Source organism: Oncorhynchus clarkii, chromosome 4 (genome assembly GCF_045791955.1).
Source record: "Oncorhynchus clarkii lewisi isolate Uvic-CL-2024 chromosome 4, UVic_Ocla_1.0, whole genome shotgun sequence".
NCBI lineage: Eukaryota > Metazoa > Chordata > Actinopteri > Salmoniformes > Salmonidae > Oncorhynchus > Oncorhynchus clarkii.
Genome location: NC_092150.1, coordinates 60,045,796 through 60,058,321, shown reverse-complemented (window position 1 = coordinate 60,058,321; position 12,526 = coordinate 60,045,796). Strand labels below are relative to the sequence as shown.

Here is a 12,526-nt window from a genome sequence, read left to right as displayed (position 1 = left end):
GTTTATAGAAGCTGGTACCCGCTTGCCATCTCCTCATTGGTTATACCCACGTGGGTGATTGAAAGACGAACTTTGTTGCCGGTTGTCGTGGTAATACTAATGAAAGTATAGATGGATCACCATATAAGTTCAAAGATGAAAAAGCCTGGAAGGAGGAGAGAAGACTAGAAACGATTCGGTTGGCCGTTTTATGTGTGGATTAATTGTCGGAGTAGAGGTCCTTGTGCATTTCAGGTAAAATAACAACTCAATGTTTATATCACAGGACAAATTAGCTAGCAACAGCAAGCTAGCTAAATTGCCATACATGTTTAATGGTTTTCGACCTGTCCCCAAATTAATGTAATTGGTTCAGAGTTTGTTTTGATATTTTAACCTGCGTGTCGTGATCGCGTTTGGTGTAGGGGGACAAAATACATGTATGCACGATAAGCGCGCACGCAGTCGGTTTAGGTTCGGTGTAAGAGCATTCCAAACCTGGATTGTACAACATTTGGCCATTCTATAATCAAGCTCGGTCAAATTGGTTGTTGATCATTGCTAGACAAACATGTTCAGGTATTGCCACGTTTTATGTCAAAGCTAACTTGGTAAGCAACTCCAGTTTAGATTTGGCCTTCTGTTTTAGGTTATTGTCCTGTTGAAAGGTGAATTAATCTCCCAGTGTCTGGTGGAAAGCAGACTGTACTAGGTTAACCTTTAGGATTTTGCCTGTGGTGGGGTTACACCTACATGTATTTAGGCTTGCCATAACAAAAAGGGGTTGAATTGATTTCAGACATTCCAGCTTTTCATTTAAGCAATATGTCAAAACAAATTCCACTGACATTTTGGGGTATTGTGTATAGGTCAGTGCCAAAAATACGTTCTAAATACTTGAATACGTTCTAAATACTTTCATTTGGGTCCATAATTCATTTTGTCAAACCTGACTTTAAATCTAACCATATGCCTAACCTAAATCTGAAATGAAGATCAAAAACTATTTTTTTTCATTATTTAGTCAGTTTTGACTTTGTGGCTGAGGTAACTAGTGACAACACACTCGCATCTACAGTCAAGTAGCCGCCATTTTTCATTATCCGGACAGGAGCCTGACCTAACCTTATGCCGGGAATCGTAGTTAAAAAAAAAAAATTAAACACCCTGAAACCAGACAAAATCAGCAACGTGCACCTTGGTGAACTATCGAATGGTAAGTATTTACATGGTGAATTCACGCGGATAGGTGACTTTTGTTCTGGCTGTATTTTTTTAAACAATGTGGAAAGTGGTTAGCTAGCTAAGTAACGTTAAACGTTACTCCTAAGAGTCCTACTCGACATTTTGAAAATGAATTCCAGAGTTGGCTAGTTATTTTGCGCCTGGAGACCAGGCCGGCGCCAATGGAGTAGATCCACTGGCGTTGCGGAAGCGGTGAGACATTGCAGACGTGAAACGCATGAAAAAGGTTAATTAACGTTTGCTAGCTAACGTTAACTTGTTATTCGCTTTAGCTAGTAACCGGTTACGTAGAACTATGGCTAGCATTGGCTACGAGTCGTGGATGTCTCGCATGGGCTGGTTAACGGGATTGCAAACACTGAAGTCTTAACATAGTTAGCTAAGTCGTTAACATTTAACTGACATTCAAGCATTTCTTGGCAACTATTTAACTAGCGTTAATTGTTTCCAGGTACAGTAACGTTTTCTAACGTAGTTAAACTGCACTGGCTGGCTTGTTTAACAATGCATATGAAGCTAATTAAGTAGCAGACCGTAAGAGCTTCGCCAGAAAAAAATATCGTTGTGCACAAAAGCACGTGTAACGTTAACCACTAATTAACTAGCTGGTTCTGCTCGAATTGGTAGTCCAACAACTCAAACCAAATGTTAGTTAGCTAACTGAATGTAGTTAATGGTAAACACATGACTCCCAATTCAGTTAAGTATTCATATGTTCAGTATAATGCCTGGTGTCCTGACAAATTGTTCAGGCCCTATAGTAGCTAGCTAAAACAAGACCATCGACGCAACATAACTGATGGCTTTTATCGTAACGTTAGCCATTTGTCTTCATTGTAGTAGTTTCGTGATTAGTATGAGCATAGGCGGGTTGATTTGTCACCTGTGCACTAAACTTGCCAGGACAATGAATTAAATGCTTATTTGTATGCAATGTTGCCTGGAAACCTAACGTTGAATTACATTGAATTCTATGTTGGACAGAAATTAGCTTATGAATCAGTTTCGAATGTTGAATAAAATTATATTTTAACATACTTTACCGGTTGGTATTTTTGCCATTAGGAATGTATAATTACATCAACTTTTCAGAGCGCTGGTAGTGCATTCAGATTCTAGAGGCTAAAGAAACGCACACCTATTTAGGCGAGGTGCTGGCTAGGGGAGTGGAACACTTTTTAAAAATTTAAGGAGAGCCTCACAATCTAGGAGCTCAGATGCAAAAATATTTATGGCTAACGTTTCGACAGACAAGCTGTCTTCATCAGGGTATAATGACAACACAGCGGGATGACTCATATAGTGTCAAAATACACACGGGTCTGTAATAATGGCCGGGTGTGGCCTGATATCATTGGTTAATTTTCATATTAAAATAGCATACAAAAAACAAATGGATAGTGTACGATCATAGATACAATTTGTCTACAATATATATATATACAAACATTTACAATAGCATAATCACAAGAATGGCTTCAGATAAAAGTCTACGTTGAGACCGAAGGGAGCAAGGGTCTTTAAATTAAAGATCCAAGCAGCCTTTCGTTTTAACAATAAATTGTCGAGATCACCCCCTTTCCTAGGGAGGGTGACATGTTCGATGCCAATATAAAGTAGAGACGAAATCGAGTGGTTTTCTTCCAAAAAAGTGGGCCGCAACTGGGTAAGTCGAGCTTTTGCGCCTAATGGTGCTACGATGCTCCAAGATACGTACTTTTAATTTGCGCTTTGTTTTACCCTCATCATTTTTTACTACAAGGACAAGTTTATAAGATAAATAACTGCCTCAGTGGAGCATGTGATAACACCTTTGGTTGGGATCTGTTTCTCTGTTTGGGGGTGTTTGAAGGATCTACATTTATAAGTGCCATTACATTGAGCACAGCCATTACACTTGTAGTTTCCATCCAGTAAGGGAGCAAATACACGTTGTGCAGGGATATCTTGGGGTGGTAAATCAGGGTTTACCAGTTGATCTCTGAGGTTTCTGCCCTGCGAGAATATGGGGGCAGAAACCACATTACTGATACAATCATCGGATCTTAGAATGTGCCAATGTTTGAACGATTCCCTCAATTTGTTCAGAGCACTTTGAATTAGAGGTCGACCAACTCATCGGAATGGCTGATTTTTTTTAATTAGGGTCGATTTCAAGTTTTCATAACAATCGGAAATCGGTATTGTTGGACACCGATTTGGCCAATATATGTTTTTTGTGTGTTTTTTTTTACACCTTTTATTTAATCTTTATTTAACTAGGCAAGTCAGTTAAGAACACATTCTTATTTTCAATGATGGCCTAGGAACAGTGGGTTAACTGTCTTGTTCAGGGGCAGAACGACAGATTTTTACCGTGTCAGCTCGGGGATTCAATCTTGCGACCTTACAGTTAACAGTCCAGCGCACTAACCACCTGCCTCTCATTGCACTCCACGAGGAGCCTGCCTGTTACGCGAATGCAGTAAGCCAAGGTAAGTTGCTAGCTAGCATTAAACTTATCTTATAAAAAACAATCAAATCATAATCACTAGTTAACTACACATGGTTGATGATATTACTAGTTTATCTAGCGTGTCCTGCGTTGCATATAATCGATGTGGTGTGTATTCGCGAAAAAGGACTGTCCTTGCTCCAATGTGTACCTAACCATAAACACCAATGCCTTTTAATTTTTTTAATTTTACCTTTATTTAACCAGGCAAGTCAGTTAAGAACAAATTGTTATTTTCAATGACGGCCTAGGAACAGTGGGTTAACTGCCTGTTCAGGGGCAGAGCGACATATTTGTACCTTGTCAGCTCGGGGGTTTGAACTTGCAACCTTCCGGTTCCTAGTCCAACTCTCTAACCACTAGGCTACCCTGCCGCCTTTCTCTTTGGGATCGTTCGGCACGCTAGCGTCCCACCTCGCCAACAGCCAGTGAAATTGCAGGGCGCCAAATTCAAAGCAGAAATCTCATAATTACAAGTATTTTACACCATTTTAAAGATACACTTCTCATTAATCCAACCACAGTGTCCGATTTCAAAAAGGCTTTTCGGCGAAAGCAGAACATATCATTATGTTAGGTCAGCAATTAATCACAGAAAGCATTCAGCCATTTTCCAACCAAAGAGAGGTCACAAAAAGCAGAAATATAGATAAAATTAATCACTAACCTTTGACGATCTTCATCAGATGACACTCCCAGGACTCAATGGTACACAATACGTGTATGTTTTGTTCTATCAAGTTCATATTTTTATCCAAAAACCTCAGTTTACATTGGCGCCATGTTCAGAACTGCCTCCAAAACATCCGGAGAAACTGCAGAGAGCCATATCAAATAACCTAAATACTCATCATAAACTTTGATGAAAGATGTTTTTACATAGAATTAAAGATAAACTTGTTCTTAATGCAACCGCGGTGTCAGATTTCAAAAAAGCTTTACGGCAAAGCACAATATTCAATAATCTGAGAACAGCGTTCTGCCACAAAAGTAAGCCATACCCGCCAAATTGTGGAGTCAACAAAAGTCATAAATAGCATTATAAATCTTCACCTACCTTTGCTGATCTTCGTCGGAATGCACTCCCAGAACTCCCACTTCCACAAGAAATGTTTGTTTTGTTCGATTACGTCCATATTTATGTCCAAATACCTCCATTTGTTTGCGTGTTTAGTTCACTATTCCAAAGGCACAATGTGCAAGCGCAAAATCCAGACAAAAAGTCAAGAGTTCCATTACAGTTTGTAGAAACATGTCAAACAATGTTTACAATCAATCCTTAGGGTCTTTTTATAATAAATCTTCCATAATATTCCAACCGGACAATAGCGTATTCATTACAGAGGAAAAAGAAGGAACGGCGTGACCGTGCAGTAAACAACTGATTGGCCTCAGCCTAGTCCACTTGTTAAAACAGCTCTTATTTGACACCCTTCCACAATAGAAGCCTCAAACAACTTTCTAAAGACTGTTAACATCTGCTGGAAGCCTTGAAGTGCAATCTGGCCCCCATAGACACAGCATATTGAATAGGCAATCACTTAAATGGAACTACAAACCTCAGATTTCCCACTTCCGGGTTGGATTTGTCTCAGGTTTTTGCCTGCCATATGAGTTCTGTTATACTCACAGACAGTTTTCAGAGTGTTTTTCTATCCAATACTACTAATAATTTTAGCATCTGGGACAGAGTAGCAGGCAGTTTACTCTGGGCACTTTATTCATCCAAGCTACTCAATACTGCCCCCCTGTCACCAAGAAGTTAAAATCAATACACAGAAGTATATATTTTGAAACCAGCATATTTAGCTAAAAGAAATCCAGGTTAGCAGGCAATATTAACCAGGTGAAATTGTGTCCCTTCTCTTGCGTTCATTGCACGCAGAGTCAGGGTATATGCAACAGTTTGGGCTGCCTAATTTGCCTGAATTTTACGTAATTATGACATGACATTGAAGGTTGTGCAATGTAACAGGAATATTTAGACTAATGGATGCCACCCCTTAGATAAAATACGGGACGGTTCCGTATTTCACTGAAAGAATAAACGTCTTGTTTTCGAGATAATAGTTTCCGGATTCGGCCATATTAATGACCTAATGCTCGTATTTCTTTGTGTTATCATGTTATAACTAAGTCTATGATTTGATAGAGCGGTCTGACTGAGCAATGGTAGGCACCAGCAGGCTCGTAAGCATTTATTCTAACAGCACTTTTGTGTGTTTTACCAACAGCTCGTCACTGTGCTTCAAGCATTGCGCTGTTTATGACTTCAAGCCCATCAACTCCCGAGATTAGGCTGGTGTAACCAATGTGAAATGGCTAGCTATTTAGTGGGGTGCGCGCTAATAGCATTTCAAACGTCACTCGCTCTGAGACTTGGAGTAGTTATTCCCCTTGCTCTGCATGGGTAAGGGTAACGCTGCTTTGAGGGTGGCTGTTGTCGATGTGTTCCTAGTTCGAGCCCAGTTCGAGCCCAGGTAGGGGCGAGGAGAGGGACGGAAGCTATACTGTGCCTATAAGAACATCCAATAGTCAAAGGTATATGAAATACAAATGGTATAGAGAGAAAACCTCTTACCTTGGAATATTAAAGTCTCATGTTAAAAGGAACCACCAGTTTTCATATGTTCTCATGTTCTGAGCAAGGAACTTAAACGTTAGCTTTCTTACATGGCACATATCGCACTTTTACTTTCTTCTCCAACACTTTGTTTTTGCATTATTTAAACCAAATTGAACGTTTCATTATTTATTTGAGGCTAAATGTATTTTATTGATGTATTATATTAAGTGTTCATTCAGTTGTTGTAACTGTCATTATTACAAATACATTTTAACAAATCGGCCGATTAATCGGTATTGGCTTTTTTTGGTCCTCCAATAATCGGTATTGGCGTTGAAAAATCATAATCGGTCAACCTCTACTTTGAACAGCGGGTAGTTAGAACGCAAGAATGCTTATTTTTGCAAGACTGACCTTGAAAAAGGTCATGTTTTGTTTTGAATTTTCTCAGTGGCATCATTTTTGTACCCCCCCCTTGAATTTTCTTTGCGTCTCAGCCATATTTCTGTCAATCTGATTGTTTTTTACAAATTCTTTTGATTTGACAAAATTGGCTGTAGGGCAAACTGTTTTTCAAGGGAAGTGGGTGACAACTATCAGCCCTCAACAAACTTACGATCGGTAGGTTTCCTGTATAGATCAGTGTATAGAACATTATCTTCACACAAGATCAGAAGATCAAGAAAACTAATTTGACATGTATCAGATTGCATAGTAAATCTCAGATGCTCAGAACAGGAGTAAAGATAAGCATGAAACGCCTGGAGCTGTTTTGCATCACCACTCAACAGGACAATAATATCATCAATATATCGTTTCCAAATACTGATGTTAGGCAAGAAAACATTTTTGAGAGGATTGAAAATAGACTGTTTCGCCATGTAACCCACATACAAATTAGCATAGTTAGGAGCCATGGGGGATCCCATAGCAGTATCATTCACCTGAAAGCTTGCGCACAATATAAAAGATATATGCAGGAGATGCATGCATACTTGTCGAGCTCGTTTACATGGTTCTGTGCATGCTTCAGAGATCTGAACACTACCAGCACTTTACAGAGTTGATGTAATTGTACATTCCTGTGAATATATTGTCTTACATTGCTGCCGCCAAAAGGATCAACTGCACAGACAAACGGTAAAGTACGTTAAAATATAATTTTTATTAAACACTCTGGCTTGTAGAGGGAGGAAACTTTCCCGAGTCAAACACAAATTTCTGCCCGACATAATATTCAATGCAATTCAACTTCGGATTTCCAGGAAAGCAATGATGTTATGCCTGAAAGTTATGTTTTGCTTATTTGAATTGGCTAAGTGCAGTAGGTGCTTAACTGTTATTGGAACAGTCATTCAAATAATTTTACTCATCATTGCATTAAACAGATGGCGACCGATCAGACGACTGATCATGTAAATGGAAATAGTACAGAGGAACCAATAGACATAACTGAAGTGGACACAACTACAGCTGAAGTTATCCATTCAGACAATTTCCAGACTTTATTAGATGCTGGTTTACCACAGAAAGTTGCAGAAAAACTAGATGCAATTTACATAGCAGGTGAGTGCATGTTAAGCATAACCTAACTGTTTTTTTGTTGTCATGTTCTTCCTTTTTAGTTTGTATTTCTATTAGAAACTTCTATTTATTTACCTTAGCAACTTTGTGTGATATATTTACAAACTAAGCTATCCCCACCATAACAAAGAACTGTGAATTTGATTCCATTGTGTTTGGGTGGAGTTAGCCATAGCAAAGCTCGCTAACACTAATTCTGCTAATAGGTTATGCATGTATAAACTACACATTGACACATCCAGCCCAAAGCGGGAGCTTTAAAATATGCTTTGTAGTTGCCAACCAAAGTTCCGGAGCATGTTTTTATTTAAGGATGGGGGTGTTGTGTTGTCTTGATATGGTCTCCGGGGGGAGCAAAAGAAAAGCGTAGTGGGGGTGTTCAGATGTCTGAATTGACTTGTGCATGTACAGCTGACCTGGTTCATGCAGTAGGATTAATGCTTTGGGTGTGGGTGCTGTTAGCAAGATACTTTTCCCCTCCTTTGATTAGCTTGTTCATGTGCATTTCCTTGGTTTATGTAAGCATAAATCATTATTCTTCATATTTTATAATGTACAACTAGCCTGTCTGGTTACTATTTCTAGCAATGTTGACACTTTTGGGGGGTTTTGGTTGTCCACATGATGATCTCTATACTCAAATACTGGAGCAACTCAACATTGCTGTGATGGTTTACCGCTAAGATCTGATTGGACATAATCCCATGAGTTCTTTGTGATTTCATTGGCAAACAGTGGTTATATTTGAAATGTCACCCTTCTACAGGCTTGGTATCGCACAGTGACCTAGATGAAAGGGCTATTGAAGCATTGAAAGAATTTAACGAAGAAGGTGCTCTACAAGTCCTGCTTGAATTTAAGGAAAGTGATCTGTCGCACGTGCAAGTAAGTGGCCACTGCGTTACACTTAGTTGAGGATGATTTAATGAAACGCAGGGAGTACTAAAAGCTTCAACTTTCCTTTTCAGAACAAAAGTGCCTTCCTCTGTGGAGTAATGAAGACTTATAGACAGAGGGAGAAGCAAGGAACCAAAGTTTCAGATTCCACGAAAGGACCAGATGAGGCGAAAATAAAAGTATGTCAACACCAGGAATGAAGCTTACTCTTTGTAGAGATGAAGGCATGCCTCTTTTCCAATATCTTGGCATAGCCAATTGTAAGAGTCTTGCTCATTTGTTGGCATACTTGATCTTGACTTAGCTCGTCTGAGTATTATACCAATGTTACAAAAGTCTGTCAGTTTAGGCTACGCGGTCACAATTTTTGCATATCTGATTTATTGTGGTTGTGTGAAAATCAAGCGGTGTCTGTGTGTGGTTACAGCAACATTAAATATTTTTATTTTGATAATGACAGGCTCTGCTTGATAGAACCATCTATACACTTGATGTGACAACGGGTCAGCGGAAGTATGGAGGCCCCCCCCCAGAGTCTGTGTATTCAGGTGCTCAACCCACTATTGGAACAGAGGTAAGGTCTTTATCTTTCAGTGAACAAACACTTTAGAATAAGACCATCAAATGTCGACAAATCTCTGTTTGGCCTTATGATGACGTTTGTAATTCTGGAGTGACTCTTGTTGCACTGAGAGCTTACCGCTAAGATCTGACTGGGCCAAATCAAACATTTTTTCCGCGCTCTCGTCTCTTTGATTCCCATAAATATTTTGCATTTCCAGAACTGACCACTTTCTTAGCTGCTCACAAATGTTTTTTCATGACTTGTTTCATGACCTCCCTTTGCAGATATTTGTTGGGAAAATTCCTCGAGACTTGTTTGAGGATGAGCTGGTGCCCCTCTTTGAGAAGACGGGACCTATCTGGGATCTACGTCTAATGATGGACCCCCTGAGTGGCTTGAACAGGGGCTACGCCTTTGTCACCTTCTGCACTAAAGAGGCTGCCTCGGAGGCTGTAAACCTGGTCAGTGTCTCCCCATGCTTCCAGTTATGGTCTGTCTCTTCAGCCTTTATCAGTCAGTTTGGAAGTATGAACTTTGGCATAGTCTGTGCCATGGCTGTTTCATATTTATCCTTGTCACACTGGTTGATGAGTTCCTCTTTCCCCAGTGTAATAATCATGAAATACGCCCCGGCAAACACATTGGAGTGTGTATATCTGTTGCCAATAACCGGCTGTTCGTCGGCTCCATCCCCAAGAGTAAAACGAAAGAACAGATTGTGGAGGAGTTTGCTAAAGTCACAGGTAAGAAAGATCTTTGTTGATGGGTGAGATAGATACTTTTCATTTGATTTTTGTCAACGACATATCTTGTAGTTGTAACTAAATACATGATCACATTTTGCTCAAACCTCGCTTAACTTTTTCTATTTCTAACAGAGGGTCTTAATGATGTCATACTGTACCATCAGCCAGATGACAAAAAGAAGAACAGAGGTTTTTGCTTTTTGGAATACGAGGACCATAAAACTGCTGCTCAGGCCAGACGCAGGCTAATGAGTGGCAAGGTGAAAGTGTGGGGGAACGTGGTTACTGTGGAATGGGCAGACCCCATCGAGGACCCAGATCCAGAGGTTATGGCCAAGGTAAGTGATCTGCTGACTACAAAGTGATGAAACACTGGAGAAACAAGGTGTTATGTCCCAAAGGGCACACTATTCCCTATATAGTGCACTGCTTTTGACCAGGGCCCATTGGACCTGCTCAAAAGTAGTGCACTATATACAGTGCCTTCAGAAAGTATTCATACCCCTCGACTTATTCCACATTTTGTTACAGCCTGAATTCAAAATGGATTAAATATATTTCTCACCCATCTGCACACAATACCCCATAATGACAAAGTGAAAACACATTTTTAGAAATGTTTGCAAATTTATTGAAAATGAAAGCCGTTATCACATTTACATATGTAGTTGCACCCATGTTAGAATCACATGTTAGAATCACCTTTGGCACAGATTTACAGCTGAGAGTTTTTCTGGGTAAGTCTCTTAAGAGCTTTGCAAATCAAATCAAATGTATTTATATAGCCCTTCGTACATCAGCTGATATCTCAAAGTGCTGTACAGAAACCCAGCCAAAAACCCCAAACAGCAAGCAATGCAGGTGTAGAAGCACGGTGGCTAGGAAAAACTCCCTAGAAATGCCGAAACCTAGAGAGGAACCAGGCTATGTGGGGTGGCCAGTCCTCTTCTGGCTGTGCCGGGTGGAGATTATAACAGAACATGGCCAAGATGTTCAAATGTTCATAAATGACCAGCATGGTCGAATAATAATAAGGCAGAACAGTTGAAACTGGAGCAGCAGTATGGCCAGGTGGACTGGGGACAGCAAGGAGTCATCATGTCAGGTAGTCCTGAGGCATGGTCCTAGGGCTCAGGTCCTCCGAGAGAGAGAAATAAAGAGAGAATTAGAGAGAGCACACTTAAATTCACACAGGACACCGAATAGGACAGGATAAGTACTCCATATATAACAAACTGACCCCAGCCCCCCGACATATAAATTACTGCAGCGTAAATACTGGAGGCTGAAACAGGAGGGGTCAGGAGACACTGGCTTGAACACATGGATTGTACAATATTTGCACATTATTCTTTTTAATATTCTTCAAGCTCTGTCAAGTTGGTTGATCATTGCTGGACAGCCATTTTCAAGTCTTGTCATAGATTTTCAAGCTGGTTTTAAGTCAACTGTAAGCAACACTGGAGATTTTCATTTGATATATTTCCAACCTGAAGTCTCGCTTTATAGGCTTGCAGTTGATGCTTGATCAACCTTTGATGTCTTTAATTTAACAAAATACAACCACTAGTCTTTGTGGGTGCAGATCACACTGATGCCTGTGTGTAACCCATGTAGTTGAAGTTCTTAACACGTTTCCCATTGTGCATTTCAACCCACAGGTCAAAGTTTTATTTGTCCGAAACCTTGCGAACAGTGTTACGGAAGAAATACTTGAAAAATCCTTCGGCCAGTTTGGTAAACTGGAGCGAGTGAAAAAGCTGAAAGATTACGCCTTCGTTCATTTTGATGAGAGGGACGCTGCAGTCAAGGTACTTTATATTGAATGATAATATAATGAGAAAACACTGTGGTAAGTAAATTACATTGTGTACAGTGTAATTGTATGATGACTAGTTTGCCATCTCCACAGGCGTTGGCTCAAATGAATGGCAAAGTTCTGGAAGGAGAGCACATTGACATAGTCTTTGCAAAGCCCCCTGATCAGAAGAGGAAGGAACGCAAAGCTCAGAGACAAGCAGCCAAAACAAACATGTAAGACAAGGCTTTACAAAAAATTTTTGCGCTCCACTTTTCATGGCCCAATTTTAAATTGGTGCATGACTGATTCTAAATCCTTGTTTACACTGCAGGCCCTAATGTTCAAATCCGTTTTGGAGTACTGACTGTCAAAATGGCAAGGTACAAGTGACCAAATCAAATTTGTGGGTGTTCAGATGGCAGTTATTTGCTGACATGGCTATGCTAGTTGTCATAGTAATGATGGTTGTGTGTGCAGTGGTGTAGGCTGATTTGGCTGTGCTTGTGCTTCCTATCAATCAGAAGTTATGTAGCAAGCTAAGGTAACAACAATGCCTGCCATGGATGTTTCCCAGTTGCTTTGAAAGTTCAAATAGTGTCATAGTGTAATAACACTTAAAGCCTTTTAAAATGAGTCATTTTTGGCTAGC

General features: G+C 40.0%; 1 protein-coding gene across 7 annotated transcripts in view; it reads left to right on the top strand.

The window, feature by feature from the left end:
* Positions 1-1,035: 1,035 nt before the first annotated feature.
* The window catches only part of LOC139407023 (heterogeneous nuclear ribonucleoprotein Q-like), a 14,340-nt gene continuing 2,849 nt past the window's right edge, over positions 1,036-12,526 (top strand). For 2 of the 7 annotated variants that reach the window (XM_071150310.1, XM_071150306.1), the window contains exons 1-10: positions 1,324-1,450; positions 7,673-7,850; positions 8,635-8,753; positions 8,837-8,944; positions 9,226-9,339; positions 9,615-9,791; positions 9,938-10,073; positions 10,209-10,414; positions 11,738-11,887; positions 11,989-12,110. In XM_071150310.1, the coding sequence (XP_071006411.1) occupies positions 1,442-1,450; positions 7,673-7,850; positions 8,635-8,753; positions 8,837-8,944; positions 9,226-9,339; positions 9,615-9,791; positions 9,938-10,073; positions 10,209-10,414; positions 11,738-11,887; positions 11,989-12,110 (1,319 nt within the window). In that variant the 5' untranslated portion in view covers positions 1,324-1,441. Of the gene's footprint in view, positions 1,196-1,323; positions 1,451-1,498; positions 3,699-4,143; positions 7,425-7,672; positions 7,851-8,634; positions 8,754-8,836; positions 8,945-9,225; positions 9,340-9,614; positions 9,792-9,937; positions 10,074-10,208; positions 10,415-11,737; positions 11,888-11,988; positions 12,111-12,208; positions 12,258-12,526 lie in introns of those variants that run through there. The other 5 variants (XM_071150312.1, XM_071150308.1, XM_071150307.1 and 2 more) reach the window with 5 other exon arrangements.